The sequence below is a fragment of the Leucoraja erinacea genome, chromosome 31 (assembly GCF_028641065.1).
Source record: "Leucoraja erinacea ecotype New England chromosome 31, Leri_hhj_1, whole genome shotgun sequence".
NCBI lineage: Eukaryota > Metazoa > Chordata > Chondrichthyes > Rajiformes > Rajidae > Leucoraja > Leucoraja erinaceus.
In genome coordinates, this window is record NC_073407.1 from 6,949,718 (window position 1) to 6,972,052 (window position 22,335).

Genomic DNA, 22,335 nt, shown 5'->3' on the forward strand with positions numbered 1-22,335 from the left:
TCCTCATGTTGATAAACAGCAATAAAAGTTTCCAAAGGTGATGGAAAGACTGGGGAAAGACTAGCTGCTGAGAGCTCTCATATACCTGCATTAAGGAGGCAATCACAAACACCTGTGAAGCCATGTGCCCCAAATATTATGGTGCCCTGAAATGGGGGGATTACATATAAACACAGCTGTAATTTCTACATGGTAAAACCAAAATGTATAAAAATGGCTTTTAATAAAATCTGACAATGTGCACTTCAACCACATGTGATTTTTTTTACTATTACAAATCACTAATTGCGGAGTACAGATGCAAATAAATAAATGTCCTAAACATTATGGAGGACAATGTATGTTTATACAATTGTTTTATCATTCTTAATTATATATTGTACAGTGTTTGTTGATTTTAAAACTGTTCATATTAGGATTTGTAGTCTATATTTGAACAGTTTTACCCAATTCCATCAGAACACACGATTACTTGGGACCAATTTCAAATGAAGGATTGTTTTACTTATGGAAATGCACCCTTCTCGGCCTCCATAAGAAATCCATCTTGCTTCCTGCGAAGCTTGTTCACCACAGTATCTTGGATGGTTTTTAGGGAGGGACATTTCTGTCTCCATTATAAGTTAATTTATTATCTTTTATTAAAGATTTAATCGTAAACATTTTATAGTTTGATTACTTTTTACTGTCTAAATTAGAAAATATGATGGCAATTGTAACTCATTATAAAAACAGTTTATTTAACATTTCTAAGCAAAAATGTTCAAATACTTCTAAGGTGCAATAAATCATTTTAAAGTTTAGTCATTGAAATGCATATAAATTTAGCAGGATTTAATAATTCAATGATATGCGTTGTCAAATCACCAATTTTCTTATCATTCCACAGAATAGTCAGTGGCATGGTTCCGAGTAGAAAATACTCGAACACTTGGATGCTACAAACTAAAATACTATTTTTGATATGAAGGCTCCATATAATGCATGTTGATTTTTAATTGCGATACAAACAGCGCCAAATCGCTGCGTGTTTAGCTTATTGGTCCGTTTTGCAGAATAATTTTGATATTACCATACATGTGAAGCTGTTATTTAAAAAATAAAATGATGGCTATTTGCTTATTTAGATCCTCCTTTGCGTTAATGACGGTGGTCGTAATCAGAGGATGTTTTGGTATCTCACGCTACAGTCAGCATTACCTTAAACCCAGCTTTCAAAATGTCTTGCCGTCCAGCCACTAATTAAATGGTTTATTTTATGCAGTGTATTTCTCTCCCCCTCCCCCTTCACCTCCCCCACTCCCTCTCCCCCTCCCCTCTCTCTTTCGCGCTCTCCCTCTCTCATCTCTCTCTCTCTCTCTCTCTCGCTCTCTTATATGAACTTGGCTTTGCAACACTTAGAAATGGTTGCAAATGCTAGTATGCTAATAAACTTGTCAAGTCTCGATACGTGATGAAAGATTGCTTTGTTTCACTGTTAAATAAGATGTTTCAGTTTTCTTTCAGCGCTGCATTATTTGGTTAAATCCTGGATATCATTAATTGGATGCAGTACATCGTGTGACCTTGATCCCCCCCTCAATCGTTATCATTCCACTGCTGCAGAGGGGCTTAACAGAACGTTAACCTGATAATGGGGACTGGGCCTTCTCGTCGTGCCCCATCATATAGTTTTCTACTGAGCAGTTCTGCTTGACTAGCTAAAGAAGGTGGCAAGAAGATTAATGATGGTAGGCTAATACAGGAGGGTGTACCTTTCCAAGACTTCCACCACAGAGATATTAGAGCTCAACCAGAGCTTGGCTTTTTCCTTAACCTGTGACCTTTAACCCTCCCTCACCGTTGAGATCTGTCACTGCAGCCGACGTTTTGATTGATGTTCCTACAAGAGTCGGTCTTTTTCATTGAATTTCACATCTGCACGAAAATAGCTTCCCTTGCAGAATTCGTGCTGGCGGTTAGTGATAGCAAAATTGATGGTAGAAATGTTTTTATGTGGTTTTCATTTAAAACCAAAGATACTTGACACATGCTAATGTAGTGCTGCGCCCTGCAAAGCCCCGTTCCTGAGTTGATTCAGTTCAGTGTAATTAATGCCTTGAATCTTGCTGTAATATGGATCACACTGGTGGCAAACTTTAAAAGGAGGTAATCTTAATTCATTTAAAGCGCAGTTAATGTTTACAGGCTTCCCAGCAATATGGACCTCCAGTGTGGCTTATCACATGTGCATGGGTCACAAATTTCACTTTGGTGCTCATTTTTATTTTTACGGTACTTGACAGTATGCTCAGCTGCTTTGTTAACTGGACAAAAACCCTATTTGTTTAAGGAGTAACGTAATATAAGTAATCCTAAGGTGATGTTTGGAGAGAACCAAGTGCCAGGTTGGTCTGGGTCCAGATTTTAAATCTGCATTAGGACTATTTGGGATGCTTTCACAGTTGTCTGACAAGGTAATCTATACTTGAGCCCCGGTGCCAATTTGTTGTTTTTGGCAACGTACTATAGCCACATGCAACTTTGCTGTAATGCATATTCCCCACTTGGTGCTGTTTAATCCACATTGGGCAGAGTAACAGAGAAGAGCTGGTGATGGCTAAATAAAAGTATTCCCAACACACCCCTGCATCCACCCCAGCCTGTTCCAAGTATTTTGTTCACTTGTGTCGGGGGCAATTCTCCCCCCCCCCTTTGCTTGTTGAAATTGGCAAACAATATTGAATTAAGCCCTGGTATGTGTTGATGAATGCACAAAGTGCTGGAATAACTCAGCGGGTCAGGCGGCATCCTCGGAGAACATGGGTAGCTTACTTTTTGGGTTGGAACCCTTCTACAGACTGATTGGGGGGGGGGGGGGGAGCCGGAAGCGAGGTGAGGAGGTAATACATTGATAAAGGTGAGGGTGGTTTTATGATGGGAGGTGGTGCAATGAACACATAATGTTGGAGCAACTCAGTGGGCCAGGCAGAATCTCTGGAGAAAATGCATGGATGACTGTTTCAGGTCGGGGCCCTTCTTCAGACTCTGTTTTTGAAAGAATCTGATTTGACGTGGCATTTTAACACGTTCTTGCGCCTGTGCCAGCCACATGCTGCGGGCACTGCTTCACCAGCGCGATTATTCAATTTGGTTCACAATTCTGATTAACAGGTTGTGATATCCATGACGACCACGGGACATTCTGCCCTGATTTGCTGCTGCCACTGTAAAGCCTGGCCAATTAGCAAGCGCGTTAATAGTATTTGGATACTGTATTAACTGCTTTCTGCTGCTGCTGAGAGTTATTTATTAAAAGAGACAATGATTGGTAATTTTGTCTGTGATATAATTAAGTGGTTGGGGATGGCACGGAGGTGAGGAGCTGACCGAGATTGTTGCTGTGCACGTCCAAATGGCTGTCGGTGCAGTCAAACTCTGCTCAACTTGTCAGTTTGTGAGGGGAAAAGGCTCTCTTAAGGAAAAGGTTGTGCTCAGGCAAGTTTCCTTCCTTACTCTCAACTCACTTCTTTTACTGCTGCTTCCAACCACAAGAACCATAATGCAATTATTAAAAATGTGTTCCAAACCATCCTGGCCTTTTTCATAACATAATTTCTCAGTTGATCGACAATGTGGAGCAAGCTCATGCTAACTTTAGGTAATTTCCGCATTCTAATCAGTTCCTTTTAAAATGCTCCATCATTTGTGCAAAAAAAAAAATTAAATCTATGCGAGTTCAGCAAATGATGGTGATATCAGGAGCAGAATTAAAATTTTTGCATGCATTTGCATCATTCTTGTAGCAAATACTGTAATCAGCCTTATTAATAGAGGTCTTGACTATCCTGTCAGAACTAGCCTACTAGGGTATTTTAGCTTAATTACACTAACCAATTAAAACTCCCAGCAGTGTTCAGATTTCCTTCTACTTGGACTTGAGTGGAGATGACATTTACAAGCCTTGGCTTTCAAGTAGACAATAGTTTGATTGATGAGCTGCAGAAGGAATGAGGGAGGCGATTGCCATGTGGACGAACTGCTTAGTACACTTTGATTTATTTATCATCTGTTCCTAAAACAAGACTGGTGAGGTGATAGTGGCGGGCAGTGGGGTGTACTGTGATTTACAAGCTACACTGCTACATTCCAAAAGGAGTCAGTTGGCAGAGGGTGAATGTGCAATATGAGGACAAGGATGCAAGAATCAGCTGCAAAGAGTTTGGCCCTTGCACAGCGAGCAACTGTAGTCTGTGCCATTTCACCGTAGTATTAACGAGGAGGTTTCTGTCAGTTTTCCACAGACTGAAGCAGTCTGATCTGATCCTGATGTGTATCCCATAATGTCGGTGTGAATTAGACTAGTTATGTGAAACTTTTCCAATTAAATTGCACATAAAACCTCTGTCATGCTGCTCGAGATGGCTGATTTGACATTTCTCAAAAATGGCAGTATATTATGGCAAACCCTATTTTGAGCTGTGAGCTTCAACCCTACTTTAAAATAAATTTGCTTTAAAAACGGAAAGTACAATGTGTACCTCCTCTCACATTGTACCCTTGGGAGGTTAAATATGTTATAGTCAAAAATGCAAAATGAAATCACTTTGGAGAATTGGACAATTCCAATATTTTTAACTATTTACAATTACTTTCAGCCATCCTGTCCTATACTTTTGCTTTATATTATTAATGCTTTAAAAAAAAAACTCAAAGAAAAGTGTTCACTGAAGTATTTGTGGTAGTTTACTGTCACGTGTACCATGGTACAGTGAAAAGCTTTTGTTGCGTGCTAATCAATCAGTGGAAAGACAATATATGATTACAATCGAGCCGTCCACTGTACAGAACCATTGTACGTTTATTGGGTTTGCCAGTTCAATGCAGTATTCTTTTAAAATTTCTTTCATTTTACTATTATTGTTCTTCAGACGTGGTGATGCCTACCTGTTATGATTGAGTGCATCTTCACACCATTCTTACTTTTTTATCACTTTCCTCCTGTGGTTTCTCGATTCTCACCTTCCCATTTATTACATGTTCATATAACTCTTTCTTATCATTTTGATTGTGTTAAGCCTTTTTGTCAATTCTTCAACAGTTACTGCTATACTTCCAGAATAGTACAAAAGCAAAATACTGAGAAGATGATGAAATTCAGACATCAAAGCAAAACAATCAAAGGATTGTGGATAGTAGAATTAGGCCATTTGGCCCATTTGGCCCATCGCTTACTCAGCTATTCAACCATGGCTGATCCATCTCTCCCTCCTAACCCCATTCCCCTGCCCTCTCCCCATAACCTTTGATGCCTGTATTAATCAAGAAACTATCTATCTATTCCTTAAGTATATCCACTGACTTTGCCTCCACAGCCTTCTGTGGCAAAGATTTCCACAGATTCAACACCCTCTGCCTAAAGATAGTCAGTAATCATATATGTTTAAGAAAGAACTGCAGATGCTGGAAAAATCGAAGATAGACAAAAATGCTGGAGAAACTCAGCAGGTGAGGCTGCATCTATGGAGAGAAGGAATAGGTGACGTTTTGGGTCGAGACCCGAAACGTCACTTATTCCTTCACTCCATAGATGCTGCCTCACCCGCTGAGTTTCTCCAGCAGTTTTGTCTACCAGTAATCATATATTGTCTTTTCACTGATAATGCTGGAATTACCGACAGGTCAGATAAACCCTGTGGGAAGAAACTAGCCCATAATATATTTCTAGGTTTAATTCCTCTCAGTTACAGTGCCCTCCATAATGTTTGGGACAAAGATCCATCATTTATTTATTTGCCTCTGTACTCCACAATTTGAGATTTGTAATAGAACAGATCACATGTGGTTAAAGTGCACATTGTCAGATTTTATTAAAGGGCATTTTTATACATTTTGGTTTCACCATGTAGAAATTACAGCTGTGTTTATACATAGTCCCCCCATTTCAGGGCACCATAATATTTGGGACATATGGCTTCACAGGTGTTTGTAATTGCTCAGGTGTGTTTAATTGCCTCCTTAATGCAGGTATAAGAGAGCTCTCAGCACCTAGTCTTCTCTCCAGTCTTTCCATCACCTTTGCAAGCTTATATTGCTGTTTATCAACATGAGGACCAACGTTGTGCCAATGAAAGTCAACAAAGCCATTATGAGACTGAGAAACACGAATAAAATTGTTAGAGACATCATCCAAACCTTAGGCTTGCCAAAATCTACTGTTTGGAACATCGTTAAGAAGAAAGAGAGCACTGGTGAGCTTACTAATCGCAAAAGAAGGCCAAGGAAGACCTCCACAGCTGATGACAGAAGAATTTTCTCTATAATAAAGAAAAATCTCCAAACACCTGTCCGACAGATCAGAAACACTCTTCAGGAGACAGGTGTGGATTTGTCAATGACCACAGAAGACTTCATGAACAGAAATACAGAGGCTGTACTGCAAGATGCAAAACACTTGTTAGCTGCAAAAATAGGATGGCCAAGTTACAGTTTGCCAAGAAGTATTTAAAAGAGCAACCACAGTTCTGGAAAAAAGGTCTTGTGGACAGATGAGATGAGGATTAACTTATATCAAAGTGATGGCAAGAGCAAAGTATGAAGGAGAGAAGGAACTGCCCAAGATCCAAAGCATACCACCTCATCTGTGAAACGGTGGTGAGGGTATTATGGCCTGGGCAGGTATAGCCGCTGAAGGTAGCTCACTTATCTTCATTGATGATACAACTGCTGATGGTAGCATAATGAAGTCTGAAGTGCATAGACACATCCTATCTGCTCAAGTTCAAGCAAATGCCTCAAAACTCATTGGCCGGCGGTTCATTCTACAGCAAGACAATGATCCCAGACATACTGCTAAAGCAACGAAGGAGTTTTTCGAAGCTAAAAAATTGTCCATTCTTGAGTGGCCAAGTAATTCGCCCGACCTGAACCCAATTGAGCATGCCTTTTATATGCTGAGGAGAAAACTGAAGGGGACTAACCCCCCCCCAAAACAAGCATAAGCTAAAGATGGCTGCAGTACAGGCCTGGCAGAGCATCATCAGAGAGGACACCCAGCAACTGGTGATGTCCATGAATCGCAGACTTCAAGCAGTCATTGCATGCGAAGGATATGCAACAAAATACTAAACATGACTATTTTCATTTACATGACATTGCTGTGTCCCAAACATTATGAGGCCCTGAAATGGGGGGAATATATATAAACACTGCTGTAATTTCCACATGGTGAAACCAAAATGTATAAAAATGCCCTTTATTAAAATCTGACAATGTGCACTTTAACCACATGTGATTTTTGTTCTATTACAAATCTCAAATTGTGGAGTACAGAGGAAAATAAATAAATGATGGGTCTTTGTCTCAAACATTATGGAGGGCACTGTATGTGTAACCAAGGGTGGTTCTTCCATTCCATTTAAAAAATAAATGTTGTTTATATAAACGAATTCCAAGGAGATTACCAAATAAAATGCTTTTTTTTTAAAAGCATTTTTTAGCATGCTTTTAAAATAAAAAGCATTTTCCCCATTTAAAAAAAAATTATTTTACTGTGACCCATTTTGAAGTATTGTATACTAGATGAGGAGGTATTGAAGCTGTAGCAATATCGTTTGGTCTGAGCTCTGGAGTGGGACATGTTTTCTTTTCTTACATGAATGCTGAATATACATTTTCTCCAAATTTTAGTTTTGGCTTTTGGGCACACCAATATGTCTGTGATTTTATTTTGATTACTTGCAATTTGGATGTTTGCTTTTTAAAAATGCAGCATATTTAAAAAACAAGAAACACAGTGACACTACTTCAATCAAACACAAGCTCCATACGGCGCACCTGCATATGTCTAGTGGGGCTCCTCAGATTAATTTGCTAATCTCAGTAGTATTGAAGCTGTTTAACTCAGCAAATCTCAGAACATTCACTGCACTGCAGCCTTTCTTATAGAACAGAGCACTATTATTGCAAATTCTTTGGAGAACTATTTTTGGTATTATTGGCTCACGTGTATTGATATAAAGTGAAAAACTTTATTTTTTCTTGCCGATCATGCCAAAGATGGATGACGTTTCCGGTCGGATCCCTTCAGACTGATCATCAGTCTGAGGAAAGGTCCCAACTCAATGTCGTCTGTCCATTTCCCTGCTCAGATGCTGTCTGACCCGCTGAGTTCCTCCAGCACATTGTTTTTTTTCCCTCAAGATTCCAGCACCTGCAGTCTCGTGTGTCTGCAAATCATTACCATACCATGAGTGAAACAAGGATTGCAAATAAGACAGGAAACTGAACAGAATATAGTGTTACAGTTACAGCGAAAGTGCAGGTACAAATAAAGTGCAAGGACTGCAATGAGATAATTTGGAAAATTGAGAATCACCTCAAGCATGCGAGAAGTCCATTTAAGAGTTTGGTATGTGGGTAAGAAGTTATTTTTTATACTGTGGTAAGTGCTTTCAAGCCTTCCATCCTTCATTTCTTTCATTGTTTAACTTCCAAAGATAGCTTTCTATATATTTTTGTTGGTCAAATTCCTTGGAAACCACTATGGTAAATTATTGAATGACGCAGACTAAGAAGGTCCCATATTCAGTCCATGGACACTGTTGCCTTTTAGTTAAGTTTAGATTTACAGCGCGGAAACTGGCCCTTCGGCCCACCGAGTCAGCGCCAACCAGCGATCCCCTAACATTAACACTATCCTAGACGCACACTAGGGACAATTTACAATTATACCAAGCCAATTAACCTTCAAACCTGTACGTCTTTGGAGTGTGGGAGTAAACAGGAGCTGTCGGAGAAAACCCACTGTCACAGGGAGAACATATAAACTTCGTACAGACAAGCACCCTTAGCCAGGATCGAACCTGACATTGTAACCTAACATTGGGTCCGACAGTAAGGGAGGACAAGATTTTACCTCAGATCGCACCGTTTAAAGACTGCTGGTGGCCATGCAAACCTGCTGGCTGAGTGCAGGAGAGATTGAGCACCCACGTTCTGTGTAGCCTGATGATGTTCTCTCACAAGTTTCCCAAATGAAGTTGGAATATTGAGGAACAGCTGTTAACATCTTCAAGCAATTAATTTGTATCTGTAAAAAGTTGAGAAAATTATGCAAGTATGTGCCTATTTTTTAGATTTTGCCACCAGTATAACAAGTCAGAGCAAACATAAGTGCCTCATTAAACCAGCTGTTGAGAGCCAACATGTGAAATGAGAAAGTATTATTTTTCTTATCTGCGGGAAAAAAAGTGAAGCAAGCCATCCAATTGAATTTTTTTGCATTTATTGTAATAACTTTTTTTAATAGGTTTTTCTGTGAAAATCATCCCTACTCAGTTGTAACAAAACACCACTCCATTTACATACTAATGAGCCTCTAATTAAGATTTTTTTTCATTGAGACTTTTAAAATACATTGGACATTAGTACCACTGGGGGCTTTTTGTCAAATGCTTTGAAAATACTTTTTAAATTATTTGACAATTTCCAATTTGGGAATTTATCTTAATGGCTAGTAAATCATAATTATGTTTAATTGCCCTTTTTACCATGAAACCAGTAGGAAACTCTAATTAATATGTCATCAGCATGTAGTTTCTCATTTCTTTTGCAGAAGTATTTGTACATTCAAAAAGATAAATTACGGAACATTTCTGTAAGTGTAAACCGTAAACTTAAAATTCTGCTGTGACTAAATTATGGCCCCAAAAAACTGATTTTTTTTTTTGCCTAATGACAATTTGAAAACTTCCCTTATCCCTCCCCCTTCTGGCTGTAGTACAATTATTGTTTATTGGTTTTTTTTGGAATCAGTTACATAATTTTTGAATCAGATGGTTAAATGAAGCAATTATTTTCAGTTGGGGGGGGTCTGGTGTTTTGTTGTGAACTAGGACAATTGTTTTATTGTTTGAGTTTGTACCTGGCCTTTTCCATTAAAATAAATCCTTCATAAAAGTCCAGGGCGTGAAAGGTTACAGGAAGAAGGCAGGAGAATGGGGTTGACAGGTAAAAAATTGGGTGTTGGGCCAAGGGGAGTATTTTTCCCTTTTGTTAGGCTGAAGGGAAGGGGAATAATGGTTGGTGCAAGAAAACTGACCTTTTGACCAAATGTGAATCTTTGAATATTGAAGCAATTGTACTTCTAACAAAATAATTGTTGAGGTAGCTTAACCTGACATTTCTGCGGTTTATCCATTCCTCTGGGGACTTCTGTTTCCTCTCTGCTGTATGGATCCTGTTCCTAGCTCTGCTCCTGCATTGAGTGCTTGAGGTTTACCACAAACAGTTTAACTACTCCAAGACTGTATCCTCTATTGAAGATTTGGGGATTGTCAGTTGACCTTTCCGCCAACAGCAGTCTTGAAAATAGCAGTGACTGGAGAAAAATTGCCTAAAACGTGATTGTGTGTTTCTTTATTACTTGCAAGGGAATTCAAGATCTGGGAGCCCAACTGATCAATAAGGCCAAGTGTCCTTCAGCTGATTTAGTGCTGTACTAAACCGATTTCAAAAAGGGCGATCTTTGCGTGTTTCTTTCAGGACTGTAGAGCCCATAACTTGTCCAGTTCATTGATTCCTGAGACACAATTACTGATGGTCTTCTGGGACCGACTTCCCCAGAGGATAGAAGTATCCCAGATAATTTGCAGTTGATGTTAGGCACTGGGCTCCAAGGAGTTATTCTTGCTCCTATTCCACAGCACACATAAGGGCTCTTTTCCTGGCACTGGGTGGCAGCGATACAAGACCTGTTGTAGTGAAAATCTTGTTTCTCGTAATTGAGATTGGTCTGGGATATGTGGACTTCATGTACTGACCTACTGGAGGTAATTGCTGACAATTGTAACTCTATTAAGTACATTTATCACTTTAACTACACAATGACAGTTGAATATCAATTGTGGGTTGTTTTTTTAATCCCCACCAGCTCTTCAAAGCCCCTGACCTGTGACGGTGCTTTTATTAGTTCTGCTTCTGTCTACATGGGAGGGTAAAGAATGTTAGGTCATGATCGCTGATAAAAGATGCGAATAACACTCACTTTGTAAAACTCACCTGTGATTTCTGTTTGTAGTTTGTTTGGTTGTTTGTTTGTTTGTCTTTTTGCACAAAGTCCGCGAGCATTGCCACTTTTTCATTCCACTGCGCATCCCGTATGTGTATGTGACGAATAAACTTGACTTGATTTCTAAATGTAACTTGCTTTAGGTAAAGTTGTTCTGTTATTTTAACCTGCCTTTACTAATGTGGTGGAGCATATGTATTCTATATTGCATTGTCAGAAAGGTCCTCTGCTGTTTTGAGGCTAGATCCAAGGTGACGTAGTTTCTGGCATACATGAGTCACTCACAGATTTTCTGTAAAATGATAAGTGTCCTGCTTAGTCGATTGACAGGAACAACTTCCCTGCTGAATGATTACTATGTTGTTTGATGTCAAACACAACATTGTTTGCCTTGAAGGAAACATATTCCTTGAACTACTCGAGAAAGGCAAAATTTTCATTCCTAAGACAATAATTTGCCTCTGTAAATTGCCCCTAACGGGTAAGGAGTGATGTGAAAGTGGGATAACAGAGTCCTAGTATGAATGGGTGATAGATCATCAGCATGGACTTGGTGGGCCGAATAACCTGTTTCCATGCTGGGTTTTTTTAAACTAAGAATTAGGAATAATCACCATTACTTAGTCCTGGTGGAAAGTGTGTTACATGTAGGCATATGTGTCGATTGAAGTCAGTGTTGCAAGAAAATAAATGACAGTGACACTGCTAAATTTAAGTTCCATTTTGTTTGTGGGTTTGTTTATCTATAGAATTACTTTTGCTCACATATTCATATGAAGTGTAACCAGAAACCCAAGACTTGTGCAATTAAATGAAATTAAATCATTCTTGGGATTTTTGAATCAGATGGAAAAATACATTGAAACTACTCGGGGCCAAAATCTGACTCGACACACTTGTGAAACGTTATCTCCATCTACTGTATACGGAGAGATTCAGTATCGTGTTTATTTTCTGATGTTTAAAATATCTGCTGTCGTTCTGAACCAGTGCTTTCAGCCACTTTGTTTTGAGGTTAGGTTTAATGCAAACAGTAATGTCTCTCTTCCAGAAAGTTTCCCAGTGATTTTATTTCCAAAGAAATATGACCACTCTAGGGTTTGAAAGCATTATTTAAGCCAGGGTTATTCTCAATTTATTTTCTGACCTATTCATTTCGCGATAGTCTGATGCTTTTGACCCTTCTCTCATGGGACATGGGTATGAGATCAGTGCAGTTAGCTTTTACTGCCACTAGATGTCTTGATCTTGTTTCATCAAATGGATTTTAGCTTCTCGAGGCAAAGGATTCCATGAAACATTCCTTATTGTCATCACAGTGAAGAGACATTTTTAATTTTTCTTGAAAATTATTGTAAATAGATTGATAAATATCACAGATATCAACCTTCAAAAAATCTCTAGTGCAGAAAATGTGTATTGTTTTCTGATACTAAAAACTACAAATATAAGCAGTTTAAACCATTTAACTGTGGTTGTGTTATATATTTAACCAAAATTACTGTAATAATATACCAAGTAACATTGAACTGAAAGAATCTTTCATAAGTACTTGAGCTTTATTTTGATACATTTGAAAGAGATTTTCTTATTGACCAATGTGCATTTGTACAACAAAAAATATAGTAGCTTGATCCTGCTGCAAATGATGAGAAAATATTACGTACTCATATTTTCTCCAAAACCTGCACATTCATTCATAGATTTTTTCCATAATTTGTTCTCTTCACAATATAAAATTGCCCTGAACTGCAGTTATTTTTCATTGCATTTACAACTGCAAACTCACCCAGTCGCGCAGTCTTTTTTCTGGGGTTGGGAAGATCAAGAACTAGAGGTTTCCGGTGAGAGGGGACAGGATTTAACAAGAATCAGGGGGCAACTTCCCCCCACCCCCCCCCCACCCTCCACAGAGGGTGGTGGGTACATGGAATGAGCTGCCAGAGGAAGTCGTTGAGGTAGGTACTACATTTAGATTTCAGACACTCAGTCAGATTTGCAACCCCTAAATCAGGAAGCACATGCTGGAACACGGATCAGGCATTGGGAATTGTGTATTAGGAGCAAGATAAACAAATTGGATTAAAAACATTTTTAATCTCCAACATCAGCTAATTCTCGTGGGATGAAACCATTTTTGAGACTAGAGATGTTGTTGGGCAATAATGAACTACATCACACAGGAGTAACCTGGCACACACAGGGGTGAGAACATAATGAGTTTACTCCTGTGTGCACCAGCCCTAACATTTTCATCTGCCGCTAGTGGAGACTTAGATCAGCAAACACAAGCTTCGTTTCCAGCACGGGAGTTTCTATCCAAAGAATTAAATAAATCTGGGATTAAAGTTGTTGACGTCATCATGACGACTAAACTACTGCGATTGGTGTAAATGTCTGTCTGGTTCCCCAATATCCATCAAGGGTTGAAGTCTGTCATCATCCCCCCCTTCCCCCACTTTACTTGTTCCCCACTTGGATGAGCACCCAATTCTCCCACAATTCTGCCTCCTTTCTCCTTCCTCCCATATCCCTTCCTCTGGCTTCACATTTCATGCCTCTTCCCCTTATCTCACACCTTTTGCTTTTTCACTACCTCTGTCCAAATATCTGCCAACTAAATCCCCCCCGACCTATTTCCACCTATCACTTGCCAGGATTTGTTTTCCCCCCCCTCCCCCCCAACCAGCTTTCTCCCCCCCCACCCCCCCCGCCCCCTACAACAATTAGTCTTAAGGGTCCTGACCCAAAACTTCATTTATCCATGTTCCCTGACCCATGAGTTACTCCAGCATTTTGTGTTTTTTGTAAACCAGCATCTGCAGATCCTTGCAACCATCTTGTTTTGGCAGACTCTAAAAGCTGTTTGATTTCATTAAAATATAAACAAGAATACACTGATCGGCCTGGAACCACCTCTGCCATTCAGTCAGAACGTGGATGATCAAGCCTTGGCACCAACACCACCTCCCCACATTCTTAGACATTTCAACTTCAGGGAGTCGATCAGCCTCCGCTTTGACTCTTGTCTCCGCAGCTCTGTGGGATAGAGAATCCCAAAGATTCACGACCCTGTGAAACAAGAAATTTCTCCTTATTTTCACTTTTAACAGACAACCATTTTACTACCAATTTTTCAAGACTAGTTTATTGTCAATGCACGAGGTACAGGTGCAATGAAGATCTTGCTGCAACAGCATCTCAGACAACACAGATAAACATTCATTCTACAAGAAAAGAAAAGGGTTGCAAAAAAAAGACAATTGTGCAAAAATACATAATTAGAAAACAAATCCATGAAGAACAGTCCATAGAGAACAGCTCCAGCAGAACTCTTCTTTCAGCCCACAATGTTCATGCCGAACATGATGCCAAGTTAAACTAATCATCTCTGGGATAGATAGACACGAAAAGCTGGAGCAACTCAGTGGGACAGGGAGCATCTCTGGAGAGAAGGAATGGGTAACGTTTCATCTGAAGAAGGGTTTCGAACCGAAACATCACGCATTCCTTCTCCCCGGAGATGCTGCCTGTCCCGCTGAGTTGCTCCAGCTTTTTGTGTCTTTCTTCAGTTTAAACCAGCACGTGCAGTTCCTTCTTACACATCTCTGGAGTAGGAAAGGTTCAGAGGGATATGTGACAAATGCAGGCAGGTGGGACTAGCATCTTGGTCGGCATGCGAGAACTGATGGGTTTACTTGCATTAACCAGCCTTTTGATGCTTGGAATCAGCAGGCAATATATTTCATAACTATTTAATTGAATTTAGACAATTCCATTAAATCAGGATACTTAAAAGTTGTATAATTCAAGAAAAAAAAAATCATTTACTATTTGGACTTTTGGATTTTGCAATTACCATGTGCATTAAAGAACAATGTATTTGGTGATCATTATAAGAGTTCAAGTGATGTGAAAATTGCCCATGTTAATTGCTTGCAGAAACTAGTTTCATTCCCGTAGAGTGGCTGGACTCAAGAGTGTGAATAATTGAGAATGTAGTTTTCAATTCCACATGTTGTTCAACACTCAAAGACAAATTGACATTAGCCTGCTATTGGAATGTATTAACATGTGTGGAGTTCTTTGATCTAGGATCATGAATCCTGCTTTTCTTTTCTCAGCAACTCCTTTCTACATGTGTACGAACTTGGATTGATTCGACTCCCCAAAGATAGACACATACTGCTGGAGTAACTCAGTGTGTCAGGCGGCATCTCTGGAGAAAAAGAATAGGTGATGTATCAGGTCAGAACTCTTCGTCAGAATGCAGAAGGGTTCCGACCTGAAAAGTCATCTGTTTTTCTCCAGAGATACTGCCTGACCTGCTGAATTACTCCAGCATTATGTGTCTATCTTCAGTATAAACCAGCATCTGGCATTCCTTCCGACACTCATCGGGCCACCAAGTCCACGCCGACCGTCGATCAGATGTGCGCATTAGGTCCGTTATCCCACTTTTGCATCCACTCACTCCACACCAGGGGCAATTTACAGAGGCCAATTAACTTACAAACCCGCACGTCTTTGTGATGTGGGAGGAAACCGATGCATCCAGAGGAAACTCGTGTGTTCACAAGGAGAACATGCAAACTCCACCCAAACAGCACCCGAAGTAAAGATTGAACCCGGGTGTTTGGTGCTGTGTGGAAGCAGTTTCATCACTGATTTATTAGCAATTGGCTTATTCTGTTTAAATTTAAACAGCTGATGTTTGTTTAAAGCTGCTCTGTTATTTCCAAACTAATGGGATACAATCAACATCGGAATACCAAGTTTAGAGGATTAGAGATACAGCGTGGAAACAGGCCCTTCGGCCCACCGAGTCTGTGCGGATGAGCGATCACCCCATACACTAGAACTATCCTACACATTAGGAACAATTTATAATCTTACTGAAGCCAATTAACCTACAATTGGCTGCTGTACGTATTTGGAATGTGGGAGGAAACCAGAGCACCTGGAGAAAACCCACGTGGTCAAAAGGAGAACGTACAAAGTCCATACAGACAGCACCTGTAGTCAGGATCGAAACTGAATGTCTGCTGTAAGCCAGCAACTCTACCACTGCACCACTTGGCCGTCCACCCAAGTTCTGCTGATATCAGCAACCTCCAATGTATGAGACTGGTAGAAGCAGAGATGAGGATTCCTGATGGCTCATTGAAACTCGGCCATTAGGAGATATTGGGATGCCCTAGTTTGCCACATTCAACCATCATTCTATCATTGCAAATGTTGTGGTATCGTGTTGCTCAGAATTTTATGCCTTCCCAATCATTTTCTTCAGTATTTTTATATTGGTGTATTAAATTGTAAATCTATAAGAAATGTACAATGGCCTAGAGAATGAAAGAGCTGCAGTTCTGGCCTTGCAGTACTGAATTGTGAAGTCCTAGTAATTTTTTTTGTGAGGTGAATCTAAAAATCCACGGTGCCGTGTAATTTAATGCCTTTGCTGTACTAAATTATATCGTAAAAGGTTATTGAAATAGTGGTGGGCATTGAATTAAACATATATTAAAAAAATTGGACTCTGCATCAAAAGATAAAATTAAAAATATTTCATTTTCTAATGCATGTTAACATAACCTCTCCAGAACTGCAGCATTAAGAAAGGTCAAGAGGCAGATAATTACCATATTACATCAGTCCAGTGCAGTAAATCTGTGTAAATCTACCACAAATGTTAAATATTTTCTTCCTGCAACATTAGCGCCAAGCAGTTTCTGGATTCTTGTTTTATTCCTCTTTCCTCCCTCATCAACGGCAGCAACCCCCCCCCCCTCCAAACCTCTCCACAAGAAGAATTGACAGAGGACCTAACTAACCAAATGATTGATTTTGCACTTTGTCCATTGTGATGGGACGGGGGAATCAAATTATATTAAAAAGGGTTCTGTTGCCTTTGTGGTGAGTTTTGCCTGAACGATGTTGAAATGACATGCGGAGACTGTAGCCATCATGCAATTTCCTTCTGTTCTGCTGATGGGACATTAATATCGCCATCTGTTTCTTTGTCAAGCTGCATCCGTAGTAAAACTCTGTTCATCTGTTTGACTCCTGTCCTTTGTTTGCCTTGCAGGCAACGCAATATTCAAGCTCACATATCTAAGCAATCATGACCACAAGCATCTCTACTTTGAAGCAGACACCAACACAGTCAATGAAATTGTGCTGAAGGTTAGTGGCAGAGCAGGTATTTTGCCGAGGAGAAGCTGGTGACTGATGACAGAGTGGCAATAAATTCTGTACACTTCTGTTGTAATGTAGTTTGACTGTAATGAGTTCAAACATGATTTGTAACTTGCTAGAGGTATGCCGCATCATTGCTGCATTTCAACAGTAAAAGTAATTCCACTTTATCTTAATAAGTGTTTCAATTTGCATCGTATGGAAATAGCAGCATTTCACCAGTGGGAGTGAGTTATAGCCATGCTTTCATAAGTGATCTTTGCATGTGTGATGCATTGTTTTGAACTGCGTGAACTGTCCCGTGACTGTGTGAAAGGGGACCTTGTGTTTGAGAGTTAAGTATATTTTCTTTGCTGTAGAACTTCATCCGTGCTGGCAGTGGCATTCAGCTGCTTTTTACAAAATACGTCAGCCTCTCGGATTTATTGCTTTAACAGCACTATGAATCTCTCCAGACCAGGAATTTTGCAAAGAGGAATTTTGTATCTTGGACACATATGCAAAGACCTGGCATCTTAGCCTCTCAATGCTTGAAGCAGGAAAATATACAGCATTCCATTTATTAAGCTATCTGCAGCAAGGTTAAAATCCATAGCAACAGATCTGTGCAATGTGTCCGTTCACTTTCAGTTGACTGCTTTGACATTAAAATGGAATTAAGTGAAAATAGGTGAGTAAACCAGGCTCGGGCGGCAACTGCTGTGAATTTTTAACTGTTACCATGTTATGGTGAGGGTGCAAGTGTTGAATCTGATGTAACTTGATTGGAAAATAATTTTGCAGTAAGGCAGACCCTATTATTAATGAATGCCACCTGGTTGCTAATAACCACAGCTTTCAGTAAGCTTCATAAACACAGTTCATTGGAAGTGTGCAAATTTAGAAGCAGTTTTATCACTCGGTGAACTACATTATACATCAGGAGTCGGGTGTGGATTTGTCAATGACTGCAAGATTACTGTCCGCAGAAGACTTCATAAACAGAAATACGGAGGCTACACTGCAAGATGCAAACTACTGGTTTGACGCAAAAATGGGATGGCCTGGTTACAGTTTGCAAAGAAGTACTTGAAAGAGCAACCACAATTCTGGAAAAAGGTCTTGTGGACAGATGAGATGAAGATTAAGTGATGGCAAGAACAAATTATGGAGGAGAGAAGAAACTGCCCAAGATCCAAAGCATACCACCCATCTGTGAAACACAGTGGTGGGGGTGTTATGGCCTGGGCATGTATGGCTGCTGAATGTACTGGCTCACTTATCTTCATTGATGATACAACTTCTAATGGTAGTAGCATAATGAATTCTGAAGTGTATAGGCACCTCCTATCTGCTCAAGTTCAAACAAATGCCTCAAAACTCATTGGCCAGCAGTTCATTCTACAGCACGACAATGATCCCAAACATACGGCTAAAGCAACAAAGGAGTTTTTCAATGCTAAAAAATGGTCAATTCTTGAGTGAACCTAATCCTAATCTGAACCCAATTGAGCATGCCTTTTACATGCTGAAGAGAAAACTGAAGCAGGACTAGCCCCCAAAACAAGCATAAGCTAAAGATGGCTGTAATACAGGCCTGGCAGAGCATCACCAGAGAAGACACCAAGCAACTGGTGATGTCCATGAATCGCAGACTTCAAGTAGTCGGTGCATGCAAAAGATATGCAACTAAATACTAAACATGACTATTTTCATTTACATGACAATGCTGTGTCCCAAACATTATGGTGCCCTGAAATGGGGGGACTATGTATAAACACTGCTGTAATTTCTACATGGTGAAACCAAAATGTTTTAAAATAGCCTTTATTAAAATCTGACAATGTGCACTTTAACCACATGTGATTTGTTCTATTAAAAATCTCAAATTGTGGAGTACAGGGGCAAATAAATAAATGATGGGTCTTTGTCCCAAATATTATGGAGGGCACTGTATGTTTCTCATTGATTTTTGGGTAAAGTAATTAAATTTGTTATGTGCATTGGTTTCATGAAAAACAGCATTCATCCTCAGTATAATATGTCATTATTACTGACAGAAGAAGATTGCTGTCTATCACCATCACATATCTTACAGTTTTGATCTTCCTTGTCTTTTTCTTTACTATTTTGAATATTTTGGGTGAACGCACCGTTTATGTGAGATATTTGCTGGAATTTATAGATTCTGTATATAATTCCAATTGCAATTAAAATGTTAATGATACCATGCTTCATTGAAGTGCTTTAACATATTAAAATTAAAATCTGTTGTAAGATCATTAGCATCAAGACAGATGTACAGTGCCCTCCATAATGTTTGGGACAAAGACCCATCATTTCTTTATTTGCCTCTGTAATAGAAAAAAAATCACATGTGGTTAAAGTGCACATTGTCAGATTATAATAAAGGCCATTTTTTTAATGCATTTTGGATTAACCATGTAGAAATTACAGCAGTATTTATACATAGTCCCCCCACGCCCCCCCCCCCCCCCCCCCCCCCCCCCCCCCCCATATCAGGGCACCATAATGTTTGGGACACAGCAATGTCATGTACATGAAAGTAGTCATGTTTAATATTTTGTTGCATATCCTTTGCTTGCAATGACTGTTTGAAGTCTGTGATTTTCTTTCTTTATTATAGAGAGAATTCTTCTGTCATCAGTTGTGGAACTCTTCCTTGGCCTGCCAGTCCCTTTGCGATTAATAAGCTCACCAGTGCTCTCTTTCTTCTTAATGATGTTCCAAACAGTTGATTTTGGTAAGCGTAAGGTTTGGCCGATGTCTCTAACAGTTTTATTCGTGTTTCTCAGTCTCATAATGGCTTCTTTGACTTTCATTGGCACAACTTTTGTCCTCATGTTGATAAACAGCAATAAAAGTTTGCAAAGGTGATGGAAAGACTAGAGGAAAGACTAGGTGCTGAGAGCTCTCTTATAACCTGCATTAAGGAGGCAATTAAACACACCTGAGCAATTACAAACACCTGTGAAGCCATGTGTCCCAAACATTATGGTGCCCTGAAATGGGGGGACTATATATAAACACAGTTGTAATTTCTACATGGTGAAACCAAAATGTGTAAAAATGCCCTTTAATAAAATCTGACAATGTGCACTTTAACCACATGTAATTTTTTTTTTCCATCACAAATCTCAAATTGTGGAGTACAGAGGCAAATAAATAAATGATAAATTTAAACAGTTAATAGAAAGAAATTGAATTAAATAATGAACATGGTTTGTGCACTTTATTCTTTAGTGACCTCACAAATTTGAGTCGGTCTTGAGGAAAAGCTTGTGCTATAAGATGTCATTTTGATCAAATGTGTCTCTTGATTATTTTGTGAGGCAAGCTGTGGACATTGATTTTCCTTTACTCCAATGACACACTATCTTTATCTTTAAGATTCCCTGGAAATAACATGTCCCTGTGTTACTGAGGCTGCAGCAAAGAGAATTAGAAGTGAAACGATCCACGTCTGATTATCATAGCTGCTGACTGTCAGCTTTCAACACTCATCACTGAAGATTAGTTTGACCAGGTGTAGGAACACAAGACCATTTTGCTACGTTACTAATATTAAGTGAACCGCTGAAATAAGAAACAAAAACAGAACATGCCTGAAACACTCATGTCGGGCAGCGTCCATGAAGGGAGAAACAGATGGGTCTGGTTAAAGACCTTTCTCGTGAGTGGGAAGTAGGGACAACAAATTAGTATCAAGCTGCAGAGAAGGGGTGGATATGATAAAGGGAGTATTTCATAAGGTGAAACCAAGGATGCTGTGGGCACAGATTTCGGGGTCTTTTGGTCAAGGGATTAAAAGGGGCAGTTATTGTGAACAGAAGCTAAGGGCTGTTAAAGAGCGAGATTACATACAATATAACACGGAAACGCTAAGATGCAGGACCAGTCTAGCAAGTGAAGCTGTGGCAATGGAGAGAGGAAACACTGAGCTGATATAACAGATGAATGACTTGCAGCAGAAATGTTCAGCACTGATAAGGACAGAGAAAGTGAGTTAGCTGTAGTTGTGGAATTCAATATTGAGACTGGAAGCAGCAATATCAAGTTCTACCGATTGAGTTAACCTTCAGTCTGTGTCGGAAGGAGTAGTTCACCGTTTGTGATGCTGGTTCAGTACTTTACTCAACTTCCTGATCCGCTGGGCAGGTCGTGCAGCCCTGTGTTTTGTATCTTTTGCGTTCTCACTCTCTACATACCCTCATTTCAAAGCTTTTGTCAACATTAAGCCATGTTACAATACAATACCGTTTATTTGTCATTTGAACCTCACAAAATTTGGTTCTCTCTCCCAAATCCCCATCATTGACCACATGGCCTTATTTGCAACTTACCCCAAGGGCAACACAAGACTCACACTATCAGAAGCATTCTCATCACACAATCGCTGTCACTCCACCTTCCCCCTGCAAACCAACCCGTCTGAAGCTCAAGACTAACTTGTTTTCTCTTCTTTCCCAGCCTGACAATAGGCCATCGACCTGAAAGGTTGTCCTTGTTTCTTTCTCCACGGGTGCCGCCCAACCTGCTGAGTTTCCTGTATTTTCTTTGGGAATTCCAGTTCAGGATTTTCTTTTCATTTTCATTTATTGTAGAAGTAAAAGTTTATTAGCAAATGAATAAGCAGGAACCATTAGGATGTGTGAGGTGTAGTGACCAAGTAGGTTTACATTATACAATGGATGGATCTGACATTAGTGCTGCAAAATGATGCTGTGTTGTAGGAACACGCACAAACGCCCACGTGACTGGCTGCTGTTTCTTCTGTTCTTATGATCTTCAAACAAATATATTTGTTTTCTTTAGTTTTGCTGTTGAATTCTCTCAACCTATGGTTTTAGATTGCAATAAATATAAAGTAGCCTTTGTTCTCATCAATAACTGGCTAGAACTGATTAATTGAAGTCAAATTTTTTTTACTTAAAGAAAATAAATCTGAGAGCCTCGGCTAAAAGCACAGTGCAGATTTAGCACAGCATCTTGTGTTTACTCGATATGGATTTTGGGTGAGTAAGAGGCTACAGAGAGGCAGAGGTGATTGCAATCAATTCAGATACATTGATTAAACTATTTAAGGCAGA

General features: G+C 39.6%; 1 protein-coding gene across 4 annotated transcripts in view; it reads left to right on the top strand.

Annotated features, from left to right (window-relative positions):
- mapkap1 (MAPK associated protein 1) overlaps positions 1-22,335 on the top strand; it is a 244,578-nt gene that overhangs the window by 210,411 nt on the left and 11,832 nt on the right. For 3 of the 4 annotated variants that reach the window (XM_055659816.1, XM_055659815.1, XM_055659817.1), the window contains one exon: positions 17,136-17,233. The exons of the other annotated variant lie outside the window; for it this stretch is intronic. In XM_055659816.1, coding sequence (XP_055515791.1) covers positions 17,136-17,233 — 98 coding nt within the window. The remainder of the gene's footprint in view (positions 1-17,135; positions 17,234-22,335) is intronic. 4 annotated transcript variants of the gene reach the window in all.